This window comes from Narcine bancroftii, chromosome 5 (genome assembly GCF_036971445.1).
Source record: "Narcine bancroftii isolate sNarBan1 chromosome 5, sNarBan1.hap1, whole genome shotgun sequence".
Taxonomy (NCBI): Eukaryota; Metazoa; Chordata; class Chondrichthyes; order Torpediniformes; family Narcinidae; genus Narcine; species Narcine bancroftii.
Window position 1 is genome coordinate 144,959,497 of NC_091473.1, and position 25,470 is coordinate 144,984,966.

General features: G+C 42.8%; 1 protein-coding gene across 1 annotated transcript in view; it reads right to left on the bottom strand.

Moving 5' to 3' along the window:
* Positions 1-25,470, bottom strand: part of LOC138764050 (lysophosphatidic acid receptor 3-like) — a 79,972-nt gene that overhangs the window by 44,671 nt on the left and 9,831 nt on the right. Inside the window, exons 2-4 of the mRNA XM_069939331.1 lie at positions 23,142-23,250; positions 18,557-18,643; positions 12,810-13,566 (exon numbers count right to left, since the gene is read on the bottom strand). Coding sequence (XP_069795432.1) covers positions 12,810-13,545 — 736 coding nt within the window. The 5' untranslated portion in view covers positions 13,546-13,566; positions 18,557-18,643; positions 23,142-23,250. The remainder of the gene's footprint in view (positions 1-12,809; positions 13,567-18,556; positions 18,644-23,141; positions 23,251-25,470) is intronic.

The following is a 25,470-nucleotide window of genomic DNA, read 5'->3' on the forward strand; positions in this document are numbered from 1 at the left end:
CCAAAGGCAAAGCCTGGGAGAAAGGAAAGTATCCTGGAAAGAAAGATACCATTCGCCAAATAGACGGTGATGATGATGATACCCAGGAGGAACAGAGTTGTTACCAATTTACGTTGAATGAAGTACATCATGAGAAGGTCCCAGTGATCATTGGTGGAGTGACAGTGCAGGTCATTGTAGACTCAGGCAGTGAAAGTAATGTGATTGATCGACATTTATGGGAGAAGTTGAAAAGGAAAAAGATCATCTGTACCTCAAAGAAGTGTTCCAAGAAACTGTATCCATACACAGCAACCAAGCCATTGCAGACCATTGGATGTTTTACTGCAACTGTTGAAGCTGGAGATAAGTACACCGAAGCAGAGTTTATGGTCATAGAAGAGAGGGGAGAACCATTGCTGAGTAGAAGCACAGCGCAAGACCTGGCAATACTTCATATTGGAGCTTGTGTTAATTCAATTCAGTCATACGAGGATATGAAGCAAGAATTCCCCGCAGTCTTCCAAGGAGTAGGAAAGCTGAAAGGTCGACAATTGAAGCTAGCGGTAGATGAAACGGTCAAACTCAAGGCACAACCAATGCGCCGAACTCTGTTTGGACTTCGTGGGAAAGTCGAAGCCAAAATTAAAGAATTGATCGAACAAGACATTATTGAACCTGTGGAACATTCGACACAATGGGTCAGTCCCGTAGTTATTGTACCCAAACCAAAGGGTGACATAAGACTATGTGTTGACATGAGAATGGCCAATGAAGCTATAATTAGAGAACGACACCCTATACCAACGGTGGAGGAAATACTTCAAGAACTAACTACCAGCAAGGTATTCTCAAAAATTGATCTAAAATGGGGCTATCATCAATTAGAGCTGGATCCAGGTTCCCGAGATGTAACAACATTTGTGACTCACTGTGGATTGTATCGTTACAAGAGACTATCATATGGAATTAATGCAACTTCGGAGATCTACCAGTATGAAATCCATCGAGTGATTCAAGGCATTCCTGGAGTTGCCAACATTTCTGATGACATCATAGTCCATGCACCAACGAAGGAAGAGCATGACAAACGGTTGAGGCGTGTACTATCTAGACTACAGGAGGCAGGCCTTACCGTGAATGGAAACAAGTGCCAGTTCGGTGTGTCAGAAATAGACTTCATGGGACACAGACTTACACGGGAAGGACTAAACCCTGCAGAGGCCAAGGTGAAAGCTATTGCAGAGGCACGTGCACCTCAGAACGCAACAGAGGTGAGGAGTTTCCTGGGATTGGTTAATTTTTGTGCAAAGTTCATTCCTAATTTCGCTACAGTGGCAGAACCACTAAGGAAACTAACCAGGAAAGGTGTACCATTTCATTTTGGATCTGAGCAGAAGAAAGCGTTCACAGCGCTGAAGCAAAGCCTGACAGATGCAAAAACTCTTGGATATTACGATCCAGCGGCATCAACCAAAGTCATAGCGGATGCCAGCCCGGTTGGTTTAGGAGCCGTGTTGGTCCAGATGCACGATGGAGGACCAAGAATTATTGCCTATGCCAGCAGATCGTTATCAGATGTGGAAAGAAGATACTCTCAGACAGAGAAAGAAGCACTCGGACTTGTATGGGCCTGTGAGAGGTTCCATGCATATTTATACGGCATTGAATTTGAACTCATCACAGATCATAAGCCATTAGAGGTGATCTATGCACCTAGATCCAAACCATGTGCCAGAATAGAGAGATGGGTACTCAGATTACAACCCTACAAATATAAAGTAATCCACATTGCAGGGAAAGCAAACATTGCTGATCCGCTGTCCAGATTGGTGAAGGATGGTGGTCCACAATCCAAGTCAGAATTGGGAACAGAAACAAAGAGCTTTGTACGCTTCGTAGCTATTCAGGCGACACCGAAAGCTGTGACTACGAAGGAAGTCAAGAGAGAATCCGAACGTGATCCAGAACTCATGGAAGTAAGAGAATGCATACAGAGTGGACAATGGGACAAGTGTACTCACAAGGCTTACATTCCCATTAGAGACGAACTTTGTTGCATCGGACAGTGTGTATTAAGAGGTTGCAGATTGGTGATACCGCAAAGATTGAGACCGAAGATCGTATCCTTAGCGCATGAAGGACACCTAGGTATTGTTGGTACCAAGCAAAACCTCAGGACCAAGGTATGGTGGCCAGGTTATGATAAAGACGCAGAGAAATTTGTTAAAACTTGTCACGGATGTCAAATCACAAGTAGGTGTAATCCGCCAGAACCGATCCGGAGTACGCAACTCCCGACTGGACCATGGATCGACGTAGCTGTTGATTTTCTTGGACCTTTACCGACGGGTGAATCAATTATGGTAGTGATAGATTACTACAGCAGGTACTATGAGTACGTGGTGTTGAAGTCCACAACCACTGAAAAAACAATACAAGCGTTAGCAGAGATATTCGCAAGATATGGATTACCTGTTACATTATACTCTGACAATGGTCCACAATTCATTTCAGAGACATTTGCAGAATACATGAGGACCACAGGTATCCACCATCATAAAGTAACTCCGAAATGGCCGCAAGCCAACGGAGAAGTAGAGAGACAAAATCAGTCCATTGAAAAACAATTGAGGATTGCACACGCAGAAGGACAAAATTGGCGAGAAGCATTGCTATCTTATGTGGCTGTCTATCGAGCAACGCCTCATGCAACCACTGGAAAAAGTCCTGCAGAAGCATTTTTTGGGAGAAAAATCTGCACAAAAATGCCAGAAATAAAGGAAATCCGAGACGACCAGGAGATGAGGGACCACGATGCTGAAAAGAAAGGTGCAGCAAAGCTGTACACAGATTCGAAACGTGGAGCCAAGTACTCAGACATCATGCCAGGAGATAATGTTCTAGTGAGGCATGAAACTGGTGGTAAGCTAGACACACCTTATTACCATCAACTGGTAATACTGTCGTATCCAGAAGTGGCAGTATGGTGACAGTCAAGTCTCCGACTGGAGTCCTGTATAAGAGAAATGTATCAGGTGTAAAAAGGTACCAGTCCAGAGATATATCGAGCGAAGAGGTTGAAAGGCCAATACGAGATGCTAAAACTGAGAGACCTGATGATGTTCCAGAGGCAGTTACCAGCACTCCTGATGAAGTGACTAGAGCACCAGAAACACTCGAAGCCGTGGCGAGCAGTATTTCCGACGCTGAGAGTGAACAACCGAGAAGCGACGACAATATCTCAGGCAGGCCAAAACGAAACCGGAAAGCGCCCGAACGATACGAAGACTTTGTGCCATAGTTTTAATAAGAACTTTGGGACAGTATTTAATCTTATATCATAAAGTGCATGTATGAGTGCTGTAGGAAGTAAATTTTATGTAGTTGAGTTATAGTATTACCATTAGTTACGATGTTTGTATGTTTCCGAGGGATATTGGTAAGTGAAGGTAAAGTTTATTTCTGATTAAAGGAGGGATGTCATGATAATGAATATGTATGAGATGTACCGGAAGTCATGTGGTATGAGAGAGAGAGATAAGAGCACAAGCAGGAGAACAAAGGAAACGGGAAAATAAAGCCACTGAGAAGTTTACCTGATAAAACTTGTGTTTAATGTTTCCTTAACTTCACATTTCGGGCCACAAATGTGACAGGGGGGAACACTTGGGGTTAAGGGAATTTTAGATGTGGGAATGTTTGAAATATTTTATGTTTTAGAAGTGTTGTCATATAGTGCGTTCAAAAAAAGAAAACTGAAAAATGGAAATGGGGAAAAGGGGAAAGGTGGTGGTGAGGAAGCAGAAATGAGGTGTAAACAAAGTATGAGATGGCCATGTTGAACGATATAACTATAAATATTAATGGAATACATAACCAAATCAAAAGGAAGAGGCTATTAAATTTGTTGAAAAAAGAAAAAAATAAATCTAGCATTCGTGCAGGAAACACATCTAACTGAAGTGGAACACAATAAATTAAGGAGAGACTGGGTAGGACACGTAACGGCAGCAACATATAATTAAAAAGCAAGAGGTGTAGCTATATTAATCAATAAAAAAATGAACCATTCAAAATAGAGGAGGAAATAATAGATCCAGCAGGGAGATACGTAATGTTAAAATGTCAGATATATTCAGAACTCTGGAATTTGGTCAATATATATACACCTAATGAAGAGGATCAAAAGTTAATGCAAGATATATTTTTGAAGATTGTAGATACGCAGGGGAATATATTGATAGGAGGGGACTTTAACCTTAATTTGGATTCAAAGGTGGACAAAACTGGACAAAAGACTAGCAGAAAGAACAAAGTAGCCAAATTTATGGTTAAATCAATGCAGGAAATGCAACTTTTGGATATATGGAGGAGAAGGGATACTCATATTATTCAAATAGACATAAAACATACTCAAGGATTGACCTGTTCCTGTTGTCAGCCCATGTCCAAGGGAGAGTTAGAAAAACAGAATATAAAGCTAGATTGTTATCGGATCACTCACCCCTGTTATTAGCAATAGAGCTGGAGGACATCCCACCGAGGACATATAGATGGAGATTAAACTCCATGCTACTTAAAAGACAGGATTTTAGAGAATTCATTGAGCACCAAATTAAAATATACTTTGAAATAAATACAGAATCAGTGAAAGATAAATTTATACAATGGGATGCAATGAAAGCCTTCATCAGAGGGCAGATAATAAGTTATGTAACTAAGATGAAGAAGGACTACAATCAGGAAATAGAACAGCTGGAAAGGGAAATAGTAAGTACAGAAAAAGAACTAGCAACAAGGGAAGATACAACAAAAAGAAGAGAATTGGCAGAAAAAAAAATAAAATACGAAACACTACAAACGTACAAGGTGGAGAAGAACATAATGAAGACAAAACAGAAGTATTATGAGCCCTAGGAGAAAAAACACACAAAATACTAGCGTGGCAGCTTAAAACAGAACAAGCTAAAAGAATGGTATTGGCATCAAGGAAAAAGGACAAACAAATTACATATAACCCAACAGAGATCAATGAAAATTTCAAGGAATTATTCTACGAACAATTATATCAAACTGAGAACGAAGGGAAAGAACAAAAAATAGATGAGTTTCTAGCTAGAATTGAACTATCGAAATTGCAAGAAAGGGAGCAAAACAAATTGATAAAACCATTTGAAATAGAGGAAATGGAGGATATATTAAAAAAGCTACGAACAATAAAACACCTGGAGAGGACGGACTCCTAATAGAATTGTATAAAACATTTAAAGACTTATTAATTCATCCTCTCCTGGAAGTAATGAACCAGATTGAAGAAACACAAAACATGCCAGATTCATGTAAAACATCAATAATTACAGTAATACCAAAGACGGGGAAAGATCCACTAACACCAGCATCATATAGACCAATATCTCTACTTAACACAGATTATAAAATAATAGCAAAACTATTAGCAAAGAGATTGGCCGACTGTGTACCAAAAATAGTAAAACTAGATCAAACTGGATTTACTCAGAAAAGACAAACAACGGACAATGTCTGTAAGTTCATTAACTTAATCCATGCAGTACAAGGAAATAAGTCGCCAACAGTGGCAGTTGCTTTAGATGCAGAGAAAGCCTTTGACAGGGTAGAATGGAATTATTTATTCAAAGTACTACAGAGGTTCAACCTACCAGAGAAATATATTAATTGGATTAAAGCATTATATAAGGGACCATTGGTGAAGGTGACAATAAATGGATATATATCGAACCAATTTAAATTAAGCAGGTCAACGAGGCAAGGATGCCCACTATCTCCTTCACTGTTGGCTTTAGCTATAGAACCCTTGGCAGAACTGATAAGAACAGAATAAATAAAAGAGAAGGAATATAAAATCAGTCTATTTGCAGATGACATTATAGTATACTTAACAGAACCAGAATTATCAATAAAAGAATTACATAAGAAATTGAAGGAATATGGAGAAGTATCGGGGTACAAGATCAACGCAAATAAAAGTGAAGTGATGCCAAGGAATAATGGGGATTTCTCAAAATTTAAGAAAGAATCACCATTTAAATGGCAAACACAAGCAATCCGATACCTAGATATTCAACTAGATAATAATCTAGGCCATCTATACAAATTAAATTATCAGCCATTAGTGAAGAAATTACAAGATGACTGAGAACATTGGAAAGATTTACCACTAACACTGATAGGGAGGGTAAATTGCATTAAAATGAATATCTTCCCAAGGATACAATACCTATTTCAATTGTTACCACCTGAACAGAGAAATTCTTCGATAAGTTAAGAAAATAATAAGGAAATTCTTATGGAAAGGAGGGAAACCGAGGATAGCGCTAGATAAATTAACAGAATGGTACAAACAAGGGGGCTTACAGCTACCAAACTTTAAGAATTATTATAGAGCAGCATAATTAAGATACCTATCAGATTTTTATCAAACAAGGGAAAAACCAGATTGGACCAGATTAGAGCAAGATAAAATAGGGGAGAAGGTACCTGAACATATACTATATAAGTGGGATGAAAAGCTGGTGCAATATAGGAATTCACCAGTACTGCACCATCTGCTCAACATTTGGAAGAAGATTCACGTAGAAAGGAAAAAAAAACAAATGATCAACTACCAAAATTAATATTGATGCAAAATCAACTAATCCCTTTCACAATAGATAACCTTTCCTTTAGAGAATGGGAGAGAAAAGGGATCAAAAGAATAGAAAACTGTTTTTTGGGAAATAATTTATTATCTTTTGAACAAATAAAGTGCAAATATGGAATAACTCACGGTACAATGTTTGCATACCACCAACTGAAAACCTACTTGAAGGACAAATTGGGAAACAGACTGAGGTTACCAGAAGGAAGAAATTTTGAATATGTGATTACAGACACAATGATAATTAAAAGATTTATAACAAACATGTACATCAAACTGCAAGAGAAAGAGAACGAGGAAATAAGCTGTAAACCCAAACAAAAGTGGGAACAATATCTAAACATAAAGATAAAAAATGAAATATGGGAAAAGTTATGCTCTGGAACTATGAGAAATACAATAAACACGAGGTTACGCATGATACAATATAATTGGTTACACAGGCTATACACCACACCCCAAAAGTTAAATAAATGGGACCCAACATTATCAGATGTTTTCGCTGTAAGAAGGAAACGGGAACAACAGTACATGCAATTTGGGCATGTGAGAAAGTGGAAAGGTTTTGGGAAGATCTAAATCAGGAATTAAATAAAATCACAAAAAGCAACAAACCAAAAAACCCAGAGATCTTTCTTCTAAGTAATATAAGAAGCAAAGAACTTGGACTCGATTTGGATGAAGCACAAAAAAGATTTATTATGATAGCCTTAGCAGTAGCAAAAAAATATATAATGTCAACTTAGAAATCAGAAGAGAGCCTGAGAATACAGCAATGGTACATAGAAACTAATAAATGTATTCCATTGGAAAAAATAACTTTTAATTTAAAAAATAAAGTCACATTATTTGAACAAATTTGGGAACCGTACATGGAACACAACAGAGAGGGCCGGCCGTGGACCCCCAACCCCTAAAATGACAGAAGGAGAAGAAGACGAAATGAACTGACCCAATGTGTAAAAGTAGATGACGCAATTTTCTTGTTTATTTTCATTATGTGAGGACATTGTTTAATGGGTTTATTGTATTGTATATGTTGAATGTTTAGTGGGTGGGGAGGGGGTTGGGAAGGGAGGGAGGAAAAAGGGGAGAAAATGACACTGTATATTCAAGAGGGAAATGTTTGTGTGTATTTTGGTTAATATGGTTCACAGTGTGAAAAATAAAAAAAAATTTAAAGAAACATCATTTAGTACCTACATGTACCACAACCTCAGACTCCTCACCCTCCCCTTTTAGGATTTTCTGAACGCGTATAGTCACATCCCGGACCCTGTCACCAGGGAGGCAAACCACCATCCGGTTTTCCTTATCGCATCCACAAAAACCTCTGTCTGTCCTCCTAACCATTGAATCCCCTTTAACTATCACCCTTTTTCTTTTATCCCTACCTTTCTGGGTCACAGAGGTTGACCCCACACCTCTGCCCACCATAGTTTGACTATCCCCCTCCTCAGTACTCAAGGTGGAGTACCGATTTCTGAAGATGACAGACTCGGGTGCTTGCACATGAATCTGACCCCTCCCTTTCCACCTCCTAATGGTAACCCACTGACCCTCCTCCCTGGCCCCTGTGCGACCACCTGCCTGCAGTTCTTGTCTCCGATAGCCTCATTCTCCCTAACCAGAGTAAGATCATCGAGCTGCAGCTCAAGTTCTTTGACCCAGTCCTTCAGGCCACACTCCTTGTCCATGATGGCCTCACTCTCCCTAACCAGAGAGAGGTCATTGAGCTGCAGCTCAAGTTCCCTGACTCAGTCCCTTAAATGCTGCTGCTCAGCCCACTTTGTGCACACGTGGATGTCTGGGAGACGTGAAGACTCCATGACTTCCCACATGTGACACTGAGAGCAGAAAACTGCCCTCACACTCATCCTTCCTCCTTACAAAGTAAAAAATAAACAGATATATATTAAATTAACTGTGAATGTCTTACCTTTAGTCCAGCAGGCTCGTCCTCAGCCTTTTCTTGCCTAAGCCTCTCAAGCCAAAGCCTCAAGGACCCTCTCCTTCACTGTGCCATTCACTCACTGGGCCACTCCTCACTGGCCGCTCCCTTATACTTACCCTCCTTTTATTGGCCCCTTGACCAATTAACCCCCTCACTCTGTCCAACCTCCTACTCCTCCAGATAATCGCCCAAACTCCAGTCGCCGGCTCCTCCGACTCACAGTCTGAACCAAGATCTTCCATCTCTTATTTAAGAAGCCTCTCAAGTAACACAGAGACATAATACCTGCCATTCATTAACTGTCTACATTGCAATGAGATGGCCCCATATTTCTCCTTTTTCCAGAAAATATGGACCTAGTTTGTTCATCTTCCTTCACAAGTTAAATGAGTGAACTCCCTCTCCCGAAACCTAGTGAATCCTTCATACATCAGGAAACCAACCCTGTACACAGTAATCCAGATGCGTTCTCAGCAATGCCTTTGAACTCGTTACAAGAGTCCTTTATTTTATTCCCTCGGGCAATAAAGGCCAACATTCCATCTGTCACACTAATGACTAGATGCCCCTGCATGTAAAACTTGTTCTTCTTTGTGATACGGATGAAAAGGATGGGATAGAAAGTTTGCAGATGATACAACGATTGGGTGAGGTTGTGGACAATTCCCTGCGATAACCAGTCTCTATAGTTGGAGGGCGCAGCACATTTAAGTAAAAACCTTGTTGTCTTTTCACCTCACATAACATGATTTTTTTTTGACTGTCATCACTGGGAGGGTCTGGGACTGCTGAGCACACCGGGTGACAGCATCAGAGGGGGTGACAACAAAATGACTGTCTATAAAACTCTTGTGCAATGTTTCAGCAGAAATTTATTATTTTTTAATAAAAATATTCCTGTCGTTAGTTATAACAACAAAAACATTTTTCATAAGCCCAACTTACATGTGTATGTGCACCTACAAGGCTCAAACTCGAGGCTCATTTACTTTTTGAACCTTCTAATGAGAGGTTAACCCTAACCCTAACCCTAATGACATCAACGCTTCAAATCACGTGGTTTCGTCTGCATGTGTCACCGGCACATGCTGTTGTGTTTGTTGCTGCCAATGTTTTCATAGTCAATGCTTTGGTCATATTTTCTGGTGTCTTGACTACAATATGGTAGTCATTCACATTTGTGAACCTATACAGCTGAATGGGACTTCATGAATCGCTCCCAACCTTTTACTGAAGATTCGGTATGGTCAGGTACAGAAGGAGGTCCATGGGGGTGGTGGTGACATCATCCCTAATGATATCACTGACTGTTTCATGGGGAAGGAAACCCATAAACCTGGAGCAGTCAGAAGGGGGCCATCACCAAAAAATTAAGTTGGGAATGGTTGGCGCAGAGAACGATGAGAGGACAACAGGATCTAGATTTGGGGAAGGAAATGGGAGATGGATTTTAAAGTGGTGAGGTGCTGCAGTTTGGGAGGTGAAATGAACGGAAACGTATAGAGCAGTGGTTCTCAACCTTTTTCTTTCCATTCTCAAACCACTTTAAGTAATCCCTATGCCATCAGTGTTCTGTGATTAGTAAGGGATTGCTTAAGGTGGGATGTGGGTGGGAAGGGAAGGTTGAGAATCACTGCTCTAGACACAATTGTTACCAAAATATTTTGCTTGAGAAAAATTGTCATTGGCCCATTTCCTTTCGAGTTCTGAAACCGTGCACATAACGAGCCAATGAGGGACGATTAAAACAGAGGTTTTCAAACTTTTTCTTCCCACTCACATCCCACCTTAAGCAATCCCTTACTAATCACAGAGCACCAATGGCATAGGGATTACTTAAAGTGATATGTCAGTGGAAAGAAAAAGGTTGAAGACCACTGGACTAGAGTTAATGTTAGGGGTCTTCAAACCATTGATCTTGGGGGTGTGTCCAGGTCCATTGAAAGGCCCACACGATAGGATATGCTGGGCGTCATTGGGAGGGGCACTGAGTATGAAAAAAAGGTCATATTGCAGCGATATGAAACTTTGGTGAGCTGCATTTCGAATACTGTGGGCAGCTCTGATCACCCCATCACATGGGATGTGAAGGTGTTGGAAAGGGGACAGAAGAGATTTACCAGGATGTTGCCTAGATTAGAGGAGATGAGCTAAGGGGAACTGGGATTTATTTTCTTTGGAATGTCGGAGGCTGAAGGGAGACCTGATAGAGGTTTATAAAAATTATGAGAGGTGTTGATGGAGGTGGATAGTCAGAATCTTTCTCCCAGGGTAAAAATATGAAATATTAGAGGGCACACAGCTGAGATTGGAGGGATGTTTAAAAGAGATGTTCAGGCCAACTTCTTTTCCACTCAGAGGGTTCCTGGAATGAGCCACGGGTGGGGGTGGAATCAGATACGATAGGAGTATTTAACAGGCTTTTACCTATGCAGGAAATAGAACATGGATCATGTGCCTGCAGCAAAATAGAACCAGAGAACCATAGAAAACTACAGTGCAGGAAAGGGCCCTTCAGCCCTTTCTTCCTAGTCCCATTGGCCTGCACAAACCACAGCCTTGTATACCACACCCATTCATGTACCCGTCCACACATTTCTGAAATAAAAATATTTCTGAAAGTGTTTAATTTAAATTCGGCATCATGTTCAGCACAGACACGTGGGACAAAGGACCTGTTCCTGTGCAGTTCTATTATGTGACCATACACATTGGTCATGAATCTTTATCTTTAGTACATAAAGGACCTATGAGTTTCTCCAGCATTGTGTTTTTGCTTCAACTGCGGAGTCTACAGACTTTCGTGTTTGGATCAAACCCTTCATCCGTACTCCTCCACGCTGACCAATTTGGCATTCTGGGTTCGTCTGATTTTCCTGCACTTGGTCCATATCCTCCCACACCCTTCTATCTGTCCAAATGCCTTTTAAATGTTGGAATTGGACGCTCGTTGTGATAGATTATAAGCACAGATTTTATAGATTGCAAAGATTTGCTACTTTCTATGAATTTCAGCAGGTAAGGAAAGGTTTAAAAAGAATATTTTTTAATGGGAAAATACGAGAGTCTGTTGAAGAAATTGTTTTCTCTTAGTAGCCCGGCTGCGAGACGCGAGAACCAAGGCCGCGCTGGTGTTGAAACTCGTGCTGGATGTTTTGCTGAAGTCTACAGTTTACAGGTCACGTAAATAGTTGCGAACAGGCTGTAAACCGGACAAAACAGGCCTGTGCCCAACTTGCAGCAAGGCCCTATTGTAAGTTATAAGTAAAACACAAAAATCTTCAGACACCGCAGTTGAAGTAAGGTTGTATCAAACTCCCAGACTCACATGTCTGTTCATGGCCTCATGTACGATCCCACCAAGACCACCCACAAATTGGAGGAACAACACCTGATTTTCCGTCTGGACACTCTCCAGCCAGATAGCATTAACCGACTTTTTGGGTGACTGCCAACCTGCTCTCACCTTTCCCCGTCCCCTTCCCCCCCCTTCCAGTTCTCCTCCACCCTCCATTCACCCAGTCGTCCCTCCTCCCCTTGCTCACTGCTGTCCCCTCTCTCCCTTCTCCACCTATCACCTCCAGCCTTTGGGACCACACCTTCCTCCCCATTTACTCTTTTGTTCGGACGCCTGCCGACATTTTTCAGATCCTCCATGAAGGGCTGAAGCCTGAAACGTCGGTTATGTGTTTTTACCTTTGCTACATAAAGGACACTTTTTGACCTGCTAAGTTGCTCACGCGTTGTATTTTTACTGATGCACGTCACATTAGATCTTCTCGTATAACAGACCACCTGCTTCACAAAGCTAATAAAATTGCGTTGTCCTCGCATTAATTTTTTTTAAAAATTTAGACGTACAGCACGGTATCAGGCCAATTCGGCCCACGAGTCGGTGCCACACAATTTACACTGAATTAACCTACACCCCGGTACATTTTGAATGGTGGGAGGAAACCCAGGGAAAACCCACGCAGACATGGAGAGAACATACAAACTCCTTACAGTGTGGGATTCAAACCCCGGTCCCTATCGCTGGCGCTGTAACGGCGTTGAGCTGACCACTATGCCAAATTTGCTGCCCTGGTTATTAGTTATCATACCCTTCTTTATATATGATTGACATTAACAGTTGCAGCACCCGACGGGACACTTCCATCAGTGGCCTGACAGAGTTCAAGGAACCAAAAGACTTACCAAGCACAGTTACAATGGTCTTCACCAACTTCATTGGCATCTTCCTGCGTTTCAGGGAACCGGTGGTATGGGATGATATCTTCGAAGTTTTCTTCCTGACATAAATGTAGATGCGCAAGTATATCACGGTTATGACGCAAAGCGTGAGGAGGTTGAGAAGGGACCAGAAAAGCAAGAAGCTGCGGCTGTAAATGGGAGCCAGCACTGAGCAGGTGCTAATGTTGCAGATGCAGTTCCAGCCCATGTTGGGGATCGTCGTCATGACGACAGACATCGCCCAGATGCCCAGAATGAGAAAGAAGACTCTTCGCTTGGACAGAGTGCTGTGCACCTGCATCTTTATGACAGAGCAGCAGCGCTCGATCGCAATGGCCAGCAGGTTATAGATGGACGCGCTCAGGCTGACATCCAGCAGTGCTTGCCGTACAAAGTAGACGTGCACTGACAGCATCTTGGCCGGTTTCCCAGTGTGGATGAGAAGGAAGATGTAGGCCAAGCTGGCGAACACGTCGGCCGCTGCCAGGTTGGCCAGCAGGTAGTAGAAGGGGTAGTGAAACTGCTTGTTGAGGACAATGACAAAAACAATGACGCTGTTGAAGAGGAAGATGAACAGGATGCATATCGCGCCGATCACTAGTGCGATGTAGTAGGTGGTCTGTGAGTCATCGTCCTGGGAGACATTCCGACTGAGGCCATAGAAGAATTCCATGGATTGGTTGTAGTAACAGGTAGGCATCCTTCTTCCTGCTATGGACCTCTGTAACAAAAAAATTACCGACAGATTAAATCCATACCTCTCTCAAAGTCACCACACAGGTTGACAGGGTAGTTAAGAAGGCCTATGGTTACTATATAACAATTACAGTACGGAAACAGCCCTTCTAGTCTGCACTAAACTAAGTCACCTCCTCTAGTCCCACCTATCTGCACCCTGCCCATAACCCTCCATTCCCCTCCCATCCATATACCTCTCCAATTTTTCCTTAAATGACAAAATGGACCCTGCCGCCACTACTTCTCCTGGAAGCTCATCCACACGACCACCACTCTCTGAGTGAAGAAGTTCCCCCTCATGTTACTTCTAAACTTTTGCCCCTTAACTCATGACCTCTTGTTTCAATCTCTCCTACTCTCAATGGAAAAAGTCAATCCACATCTACTCTATCTATCCCCCCCATAATCTTAAATACCTCTATCAAATCCCCCCTCAATCTTCTACACTCCAAAGAATAAAGACCTAATTTGCTCAATCTTATATTTACTCAGATTTATGTTTTAGATGTGGACAAGAAGTTGGTTCTTTTTTGCATTCAATTTGGCAGTGTTCCAGAATTAAACCTTTTTGGCTTGATCTGGGTAATTTATTAGAATGATTAAAGGGAGTAAGATTCCCATAGGATCCGTTATTTTTACTGGGAGATGTTAGAGGGATTAAACCTAAATTAAAACTGAATATGTATCAAGTGAAATTTGTTAAAATTACCTTGGCAATAGTTATGAAAAGTACTGCTATAACTTGGAAGTCGGATACTGATCTGGGAATGGATAGATGGCAGAAGTTCGGAGTTGGATTCCACTTGAGAAAATTACTTACAATTTAAGAGATAAAAATCATATTTTTTGTGAAATATGGAACCCATATTTACAAACTGTTGGTATTAACATTTAAATGAATCTTGAACATTTCCTTTCTCTTATTGGTGTCTATGAATATTTATACAAGTTTAAAAGTATTGGGAGTGAACAATCCTCTTGTTTTCTTGTCCCTTTTCCTTTTCTTTTTTTTTAGTTTGTAGGGGGTTGTGGTGGGCGGGATTTAGGGGACATTTTTTCTTTCCTTAATATTTTTTACTTTCATTTTTTTATAAAAAATTATCACATGTACTTGGATTAAGTTTGAACCATTGTGATATGTTAATTAAGTGTTTTATATTAAATAAAATATTGAAAAAAGGTGTTTGGCATGCTGAGTTTGGTTAGTTAGGGGATTGAGTTCAGGAGTCATGAGGTGATATTGCAGCTCTATAAAACTCTGGTTAGACCACACAGACAATGCTGAAGGAACTCAGCAGGTCAAAGAGCGCACTTTACAGAGCAGAGATAAAGATACATAACCAACGTGTTGGGCTTGAACCCTTCAACGTATGAGCAAAATTTAGGCAGATATCGTGTTCAGTTCTGGTCACCTCATTGTAGGAAGGATGTGGAAGCTATGGAGATTCACCATGATGTTGCCTGCATTGGAAAATATGTCTTATGAGGCAAATTTAGCAGAGCTGGGGTTTTTCTCCTTGGAATGAAGAAGGAAAAGAGGAAACTTAATGGAAGTCTGCAAAAATCTGAGAGGCAGAGATAGATAAGGAGAACAGCCAGCATCTGTTTCCCAGAATGGGAACAGCAAACATCAGAGGACATCTTTACGAAGGGAGGGTGCCTAGATTACATTGCTATGGATGGTGGTGTAGGCTGGAAAAATAGGGGGATTTAAGAGACTCTTCGACAGGCACACGGAAAAAGAAAAATAGAGGTTTGAGGTATGGAGGGTTTAGGTTTTTTTGCTAGGGATACAAAGGTCAGCATCACATAAAAATAAGATAAAATAGAGCACGAAAAGTCAGAGTGAGGCAGTGTCTTTGGTTCATGGATCATTCAGGAATCTGATGGCAGCGTGGAAGAAGCTGACCTTGTGCCGCTGAGTGCTCGCCTTTAGGCTCCTGTACTGTGCTGTAGTGTTCTATGCACAGGTCCTGCCACAACCTTCAGAATCCTTGTTTTGTGAATGGGAGCAGCCCATGCAGAGGTTCAGTTGGCCCCAGTGGGTTGGATGCCTTTTTATATCTTTTTTGGACTTTTTAGAAGGGATCCAGGGAAAGAACGCACAATCATTGAGATCAAAGTGCAAATTTCTGAATTAAATCATTGTTTATTGTACAGCGCTACAGCAAGAAGGTAAGTTTTGCATGCTATCCAGGCAAGTTAGCCTACATCAGGGCAATAATAAAATAGAAATGCATAAGCCAATGTTAATGTAACAAAGATTGCAGGGTGCAGTGCAACTTGGACAAAATTCAGGGAATAAAGATTAGTACAGTTGATCAGTGTCTTCAGACAATTGTTAGATGTGTGACAGAATGTATATAGATATGTTTTTGGGAGATAAATTGGGAAAGGTTTGTTAGAGTAGGTTACATTCAAACACTTTAAAACAGATCTTATTTGAAATACTGGAGCTTTTCCCCATGCTAGTCATATCGGCTCCACAGCTTTTGCAAGATCTTTGGAGAGTGCCCAAGAGATTTCACTAATTGATTGTTGTTAACAAAAAGGCAACAGATGAAAGAGCTTGTCAGTGCCGCATATTGTCCGGAAGGAAACTGGCAGTTCTAAGGGGGTCATGTGCCTTTGCAAGCAGAGAGAGTCAAACAGGCTTTCTGTGTGTGTGTGTGTGTGTGTGTGTGTGTGTGTGTGTGTGTGTGTGTGTGTGTGTGTGTGTGTGTGTGTGAGAGAGAGAGAGAGAGACACACACACACACACAGATCAGTTCTACAGTGTTACAGCCACCAAGAGCAGCTGGGACTGGAACAGGACAAGCTGGCAAGCTTGTGGAAAACCCCATTTGGAAGACAGGTTGTGAGTTCTTAGTTCAGCCTGATTAAAGCTCTTGTAGTTCACGCAAGAGAAGACTGGGGTTGTGGTGGGCGGGATTTAGAGGACATTTTTTCTTTCCTTAGTATTTTTTACTTTCATTTTTTTTAGAAAAAAATATCACACGTACTTGGATTAAGTTTGAACCATTGTGATATGTTAATTAAATGTTTTATATTAAATAAAACACTTAATGTTTCACTTGAAATAAGGGAAACAAGAAGGAACTCTGTGGTACCCCATTTGGAAAATGGGTTGTGAGTTCTTAGTTCAGCCTGGTTAAAGCTCTTGTAGTTCATGCAAGAGGAGAAGACTGGCTGTCTATTTCACTTGAAATAAGGGAAACAAGAAGGAACTCTGTGGTGACCTGAAAGAAAGAGGTTATCATCTGGAGAACCCTGATGGGGGCAGGTTTCTTTAGCAAGACATTGAAGTGGCTGATCAGAAGGTATCAGTTATGGGTGTCCAACAAGCAAAAAATCTATCTCTGAAAACTGACAAGAGCCTTCCCGAATGGTAGCCATTTACCCTTCATGCACCAAAGGTTGGTGAACTTTATAAATGTTAAATTCTGTGCACAGTATAAGAATTGCCTGCAATCAGTGAACTTGGAGGAATGAGAAGTGAGATTGGACTGTGAACCAAAGAACTTTTCTGAAATTACACACACATTACATAGACATGTACTTAAAATTAGAAGGGGATTAAGTTAGGTTAGTTAAGTCAATAGTGATAAGTTAAAGTGTGATTCTGTTTTCATGTTTAAAGATAATTAAAAGCAACTTTTGTTTAAGTATCCATTTGTCTTGGTGAATATCTATTGCTACTGGGTTTTGGGGTCTTGCTTGTAACAGATGGAAAAAATATAATGAAAATATGAATTTTTTTTATTTTGTTAATGAAACAACATGGTAGAATTGGAGGAACTCAGACAGTCTTGCAGGGACCATAGCACAGTAGAAGGTCCTTCCGGCCCACAAAACGGTGCTGCAGTTCATTAAATCTAATGAAGCTGTAATCCTGGTACATTTTGAAGGGTGAAAGGAAACCTGAGAAAACCCACGCAGACACGGGGAGGACAAACGAACACTTTACAGACAGCGCCGGATTCAAACCTGTGTCCCAGTTGCAGTAATAGTGTTACGCTAAACATCCTACCCCAATTAGGAGCAGGTGAACATCACTTGGCCCTTCTGGCTTTAAATAAAGCCATAGCTGATCTGACCTCACTGCCATTCCCACCGACCCTTAATTACATTAGATAATGAAGACCACTTCCTGAACACTTTTGGATGTATTTTATTGATATTGGGCTGATATTCATAAAATTGCCTTAAAATTTTCCTACCATGTACAGGTACACGATCCTTTATACGGAAACCTTGGGGGACAGTGTGTTCTGAATTTTGGATTTTTCTGGATCTCGGAAAGCCCATCCGAATTATGCTGCATATCCACCCCCACCCCCTTCCAGTTGCCCAGCAGTCTCCCCCAACGGCTGTCTCCCCTGACCGCCGGTCCCTCAGCCACCCGGATGCCTCGCCTGACCGCTCGTCCCTCAGCCGCCTCCACCGATCGTGGCCCCTCGGCCGCCTCCCCCCACTTGCCAGATTTTGGAACTTTCCAGATTTTAGGTGTCTGGATAAAGGATGTACCTGTACTGTCTTTTAGTCTACATCAAGCTAAAAAACCATGAAGTGTAACACGTCATTGGAAATTCATTTTCCGCATTTGCACTTTTTTCCGACTGGTCTTGGTGCGGTCAGTGACGAATACGGTGAAAGGTTTCACCAGGACGTTGTGACTGTGAAAAAGTGGTATCAGGGCAACTGGAATCCTTCAATGCCAGTCGACTATTGCTAGACACTGACGTGAGAGGCATCAGATGCTGAGTACAAATGAAAATTAGCAGCAAAATATTTTTGGGTCAGTTGAAATAACGCAACGTGTCAGCGTCGTTATGCGATTAAATGGGATTAATTTAATACAGGTTAATTCAATGTTTCTCCAACTTCCTACGTGATACAGCAAATCTGAAATTATCTTTGCGTTCAGCTTGAATTTGTCTATCATAATCCCCAATTTTAATTCAGGAAACCAACCTTTTGAAAAAATGTGTTATCCTGTCCACTTGGCGTGCACTGTTCCAGTCACCCAGCTGTAGGAAGGATATCACTAAGCTGGAACGGCTGCAGATAAGATACACGAGTAACTTATTAGGACTGGAGGGCTTGTTGTATAAAGAGCGGTTGGACAGGCTGGAACATCAGAGGCTGAGGGGTATCCTCACAGAGGTTGCTAAAATCTCGAGGTGCACAGATAAGGTCCCTGTCTCTTTCTATCTAAGGCTAGTACAGACTAATGATAGAGGGTATAGACTTGACCTGAAGAGGAACTTTCTAACACATATGGGTTTTCAGAAGAAGATGCAGAAGTGGATACAATGGTGAAGTTTCAGAGACAGGTCCATGGAAGGCTTTAGAGGAATATGGGCTAATGGGATCAGCTCAAGTAGACACCTTGGTCAGCACGGAAGAGTCGTTCCCGAGCTGTAGAACTCAATGATTTTATTTCATACTCTTTACAACTTCATGAACATTACTATCATTTGGATGACACAGTTAACATAGGGGTGGGAACAGCGCTATTACAGCGCCCATGACCCAGGTTCAAATCCGGTGCTGTCAGTAAGGAATTTGTACGTTTTCCCCGTGTCTGTGTGGGTTTCCTCCGGGTGCTTTGATTTCCAAAATGTACAGGGGTTGGTAGACTAACTGGACTACACAGGTTTCAATGGGGAGGGGGACAAGCTTCTACCCTGCTGTAAATAAATAATTAAATCGATCTCGTCTGCGGCTCACTCATGCTGATTTCAGAATGAGCCCAGTATCCCGATCTGTCCTGAACTTGGAACCAAGTACTTGGTGTAAGCGTGGGTCTGAAGTAAAACACGAGAGTCTCCAGACACTGTGGCTGAAGTAAACACAATGCTGGAGAACTCAGCAGGTCAAACAGGGTCCTTTATAGAGCAAAGATGAGGCTACTGTATAGAATGCCAGTTATCTTGCTATTTATCACTGGGAGCATCTGATGAGCCTCCCAGATGAATCGACAGGAAAGCTCAAAACCAGTGGGATTCGGCAAGATTACTTGAACGGTTCTGGTACACCACCTGACGATTCTGGTTAACATTGAGTGTACCCTCCTGAAGTTGGCTCAGTCTGAGCCATTGAAAAAAATGCCAAGTTAACTGCAAGGAGACCAAAATCTATCATTTAACTTCAGACATGCAGCACGGTAACAGGCCATTTTGGCCCACGAGTCCATGCTGCCCAACTCCTACCCCTATTACGTTTTGAAAGGGGGGAGGAAACCAGAGCCCCCGGGGGAAACCCACGCAGACACGGGGAGAACGTACAAACTCCTTACAGACAGTGTGGGAATCACTGGTATTTAAACAGCATTGCACTAACCGCTACACCAACTGTGCTGCCCTGCCCAGCCCCGTTGTTTAACCCCAAGATGGACAAAGGCATCAGGTAAGCACAAAAGAATCAGAATTTATTGTTATGAACAAGTTGCGAAATTCATTGTTTTAAACCACCTTACAAAAATAAGTAAAAATAATGTATGAAAAGTCAAAGTGAGGTAGGGTCTTTGGTTCATTGATTATTCAGGAATCCGATGGCAGCGGGGAAGAACCTATCCTTGCGCCGCTGGGTGCTCGTCTTTAGGCTCCTGCAACTTTTCCACTGATGGTAGCAGAGGGAAGAGGGCACGGCCTGGGTGGTGGGGGGGTCTTTGAGGATAGAGGTGATGAGCTTGTTGCCTTCATCCACTTTGCTGCCAACTTGCACCCTGACCTCAAATTCACTTGGTCCATCTCCAGCAACACTTTCCTCGATCTCTCCGTCTCCATCTCGGGAGACAAACTCTCAACAGACATCTTCGACAAACCCACCAGCTTCCACAGCTGTTTCGATTACATCTCTTCCCACCCTGTGCCTTGGAAGGATTCCATTCCATTCTCTCAATTCTTCTGTCTCCCCCAGGATTAGGATTTCATCAGAAATGTCCTCCTTCTTCAAACAATGTGGATCTTCCACCATCAACTCAGCTTACACCTACATATCCTCCATTACCCATACATCTTCCCTATCCCCCTCCACCCCCACACACAAGAAAGAAAGGATTCCTCTTGTCCTCACCTACCACTCCACCAGCCTCTGTATCCGGAACATCCTCCTCCGCCATTTCTGCCACTTACTACGTGATCCCACCACTAGACACACATTCCCCTCTCCACCTTCTGCAGGAACTGTCCATGACTCCTTTATCTACTCCTCCCTCCCCATCAATCAACCCCTTGGGACCTACCCCTCTGACCCCAGGAGGAGCTCCACGTGCACCCTCACCAACATTCAGAGCTCCAAACAGCCCTCCCAAGTGAAGCCACATTTCACTTGTGAATGTGCAGGGGTTGTCTACTGGATCCAGTGCTCCCGCTGTGGTCTCCTCCACATCAGAGAGTCTGGACACAGACTGGGAGATAGCTTTGTTGGACACCTCGGCTCTGTCCTCTGCAATAGTGTGGATCTCCCATTGGCCACCCATTTCAATTCTCCATCCCATTCCCTTGCTAACATGTCTGTCCATGGTCTCATGCACTGCCAGACTGAGACCACCCACAAATTGGAGAAACAACATCTCATCTTCTGACTGGGTCCCCTCCAACCAGATGGTGTTAAGATCAACTTATCTGGCTTTCATTAAACACCCCATCCTCCTTGCTTCTCCCATCGTCTCTCCATTCCCTATCTCCTTTCGCACAGACATAAATCACATCCAATTAACACCTTTTGTTGGTCTGAATTCTTCCCCCATTGTTTGAATTCTGCAGCTTTCTGACCACGGTGGTGGACCAGTGAGGAGGTTCTGTGGGGGCTGCTGGTGACTTAGGGCGAGGAACCCCCGGAAGTTAAGGGTTGCTGTGGAGATACTCGTGCCGGGATGCGGGCTGCTGGAGATTGGCTCGAATTGGCTGGAGGGGGTACCAGGTATCGAAAGTGGGATGTGAGGAGGTGCCGAGGGCACTGGAGGGTTCCCTGACTGAGTCGGAGGTTTGGATCTGGAGCTCAAGATTGCCAATGAGTTGGACTGGACGCTGCGTGGCTGTGGGGGTGCTGGAGGAAAATCTACGGACACTCTGTGACTCCGGTGGGGTGGGGGGGAGGAATCTCTTTTGCTTTTCTCTCTGACAGTAAGAGGCACTTAGGCAATTCCTGCCGGTGGCGAAACTGTCTGCCTTGTAGCAGGCAACAAGGAATTTCACATAATACGATCCTGTTTTATTACTAGTGTAGCCGCTCGCCTGCCAGGACGTCTCAGGCAGCACAATGGTCACCTTCAGCTGTGCAAGGCACGGGGATGGCTGAGAGCCTGGGGTTTTAAAAGTGCGCGGGTCCAACAGTGAACTGTTGTTTTCAGTTTGAACTCAACGTGACTGCGGCTCTTCATTTCGCACCACGATTCAACGACCCCACTAGGATAATAAATTGAATCTTGATCTATATCCTTTTTCTGCCTTAATCGAGGGCTCAGGCCTGAAACACCAGCAATATATCTTTGTCTCCTATGGATGCTGAGAAGACCAACTGACTTCCTCCGACATTTCAGCATGTTTTCACTACAATCACAGCATCTGCGGCCAACAGTGTTCTCCGGCTTTCTTGTCAATGTCCTCGATGGAGTGAAGACTGATGTTTGTTATGTCACTAGCCAAGTTAACATCACTCTGGAGTTTATTCTTGTCCTGAGAGATGGCACCTCCATACCAGGCAGTGATGCAACCAGCCAGAATGCTCCCCATGGTCCACCAGTAGAAGTTTTCGAGAGTCTTCGGTAATGTACTGAATCTCCTCAAACACCTCACAAAGAAAGAAACACGAAAGTCTGCAGGTGCTGCGACTGTGGTAAAATCACACCAAAATATATGTTGCCGACGTTTCGGGGCTGAGCCCTTCTTCAAGGAATAAGCAAGATGATCCAGAGGCAGGAAATCTTGGACAGTCTCAGAATTCAGATGGTGCCAGCTGGGGGAGAAATCCGGACCCACAAAAGGTGTTAAATGGATATGATAAGGGAGGAGGTAAGAATTTAACATGTGTGTGCGAAAGGAGATGAGATGGAGAGACTGAGCTGTGGGAGGGAGGCAGGGGAGGAAGTGGGGGGATTTAAAATTTATTCAACAATAATATTTATTATTTTAATATTTGTAGTAAGTACTGTGGAACCCCGTTATAATCCAATAGTTCAGGTCCAAAAAAGAAAATTGGATTGTGAAAAAAGTGGCTCACTGTTTAGTTGCACAGTCTGTCCTTTACTCCGTGAACCTTCGAAGTTCTAGCAGACTTCACGCTCCAGCCCCTGTGCCACCAAATAGTTTGTGTACCCTCTCCTCTTCAGTCAGGTTCTGAGACCATCCCAATAAACTATGTGCTTGTCACTCCAAGCAACTGATTTTAAAACAGGAGTATTGATAACACACGCAGGCAGAGGGGTATTATACAGTAAAACCCCAGTATCCAGCACCTATGGGGATTGGTAGATGCAGGATAAGTGGAATTTCCAATTGCTTGAGATTGTGCGCTGCACCAATTTTAAACTCTTGGGGATTTTATAACCTACCTATTTTTATTTTCCGTAATTTCCGCTTGCTTGAGGCTGTTGGTCGTGTGAATTTCAGTTAACAGGGACTTTACTGCATTTTGGTTTTAATTCTTCAGTCAGCATGAATCTGTAAAAGTAAAAAGTGATTTCACATTTCTGGAATCGGTGCTTTTGAAAATGTTTCTTCAAGTTGTTGTTTGACTGTACACACACAAAGGGCGGCGTGGTTACAATGCCAGCAATCAGTACCAGGGTTCAAATTCCTCGCTGACTGCAAGGAGTTTATATGTTTCTCCCCTTGTCTGTGTGAGTTTTCTCTGGGGGGGCCTCTGGTTTCCTCCCACCGTTTAAAATGTACCAGGAGTTGTAGATCGTGGGCCAAAAGGGCCCGTTACCGTGCTGGGTGTCTAAATTAAACAACCAGACAAAATAGCATTTCTCCAGACCACACATAACACATTTCTTTCACACTGCATAATAATCACAAATATACATAAAATTATAATCTAAAATAAATATATATATATATTCTGGAATAATTTACTCAAGGTCATCTACTGGGAACAGGTTACTTAGATAAGTGGTTGAGGAGTCATCTTCTGCAGGAAGCCTTACCTGCAGCAGGATTGTAGATTCCGGAGTCTATATTAATGGGCTGTACAGTTAAAGATTATCAGTAGCCCACATGCCCACCAGCACTCTACGAGGCATCCAAGAGATATCCAGGTGTTCAAGTTCTCCGAAGAAAGATATGGAGGGAAGAAGAGGGGATTAAAGTATCCGCAACCATTAACCACCTCTTCTTTTCAGGGCTCTATCCACAACTGTGAAGTTCACAGAGCAATAAGAGAGTTTCTTTGGAAATGCTGGCAGGTGGAAGGATGATTGAATTGATAACGACTGCAGCCACCAGTAAAGACCCAGAGGGTTTTTCCAGTTGAAACTCCATTAGTTCACAAGGATTTGTCACATAATGCATTTCATCGGTAACAATGAACTCAGGTGCTTACAACAACAAAAAAACTACATGAAGGAATGAGCAGACGAGGAATGATAATGATATGATCTCCCTCCATTGTCACTTTGTTTTTTCGCTTGAAGTAGAACTCCATTATACCTCCTGAAGTCGCACTGCAAAGAAGAGGTGGAAAATCTCCTGAAATGTGCAAGAGTAATGACCTGAGTCTCAATGTGGATAAGACGAAGGAGATGATCGTGGACTTCAGGAGGACCAGGAATGACTACGCGTCAACCACTCGGCAGTGGAGAGAGCGGAGAGCACCAAGTTCCTTGGAGTTCACTTTAACTAGTGACCTCTCCTGGCCACTCAACATCTCCTCACTTGTCAGGGAGGCACAACAGCGACTGCACTTCCTGAGAAGACTGAAGTGGCCCAAGCGGCTGGCCACCATTATGACACCTTCTCAGGAGTTCTATCAAGAACATCCTGGCCAGCCGCATGGTTGCTGCAGAGAAATGGATCGGAGGTCAATCCACAGGACCATAAGAGCGGCAGAGAGGATCACTGGAGTCTTCCTCCTCCCCCCCGCCCCCCCCCATCGATGTGATCCAGCAGGATCGTTGTCTGAAGAGGGTGCACAAAATCACTGAGGACCCCTTCCACCCCGCACACAGCATCTTACAGCTGCTCCCGTCGGGGAAGAGATCCAGGAGGATCAGAGCCACCAGTCTGAGGAACAGCTTCTTCCCACGGGCAGTGTGAATGCGGAACAACCAAAGGAACCGCTTGCGCTCACCATCCAAGACTCTCATATCTACAAAATAATACTCATTTATTTATCTGTATGGATAAGATACTTGTCCTGCATATGTTCTTTTTGTCTGTACGTGTGTCATATTTGGTTGTGAGTCTGCGTGTTTTCCACCGAGGCTCGGAGAACGTTGTTTCGTCAGGTTGTACTTATACAATCAGATAACAATAAACTTGATGAATTTATGTTTTGTAACTTTAATCTCAAATTTTTGAAGACAAAATTAAGGAGAGGGTTCGGGAATGAGTTTAGACCAGACAAACAGCCATTTTGGCCCATGAGACTGTGGCACCCAATTTACATCCCATTAACCTACACCCCACCCCCCCCCCCCCCGTACATTTTGAACAGTGAGAGGAAACTAGAGCCCCCGGGGAAAACCCACAGAGACATGGGGAGAATGTACAAACTCCTTACAGAGAGTCCAGGATTCAAACCCCAGTCCCGATTGCTGGTACTTAAACAGTGTTGTGCCAACTGTGCCTTCAGCGGCAAGGGAATGAAAAAGGACGGGAGTTTACAATTGCAGCTAAAAATGACAGGAATCGTATTCCCTTACAGATAGGGCCTCTTCT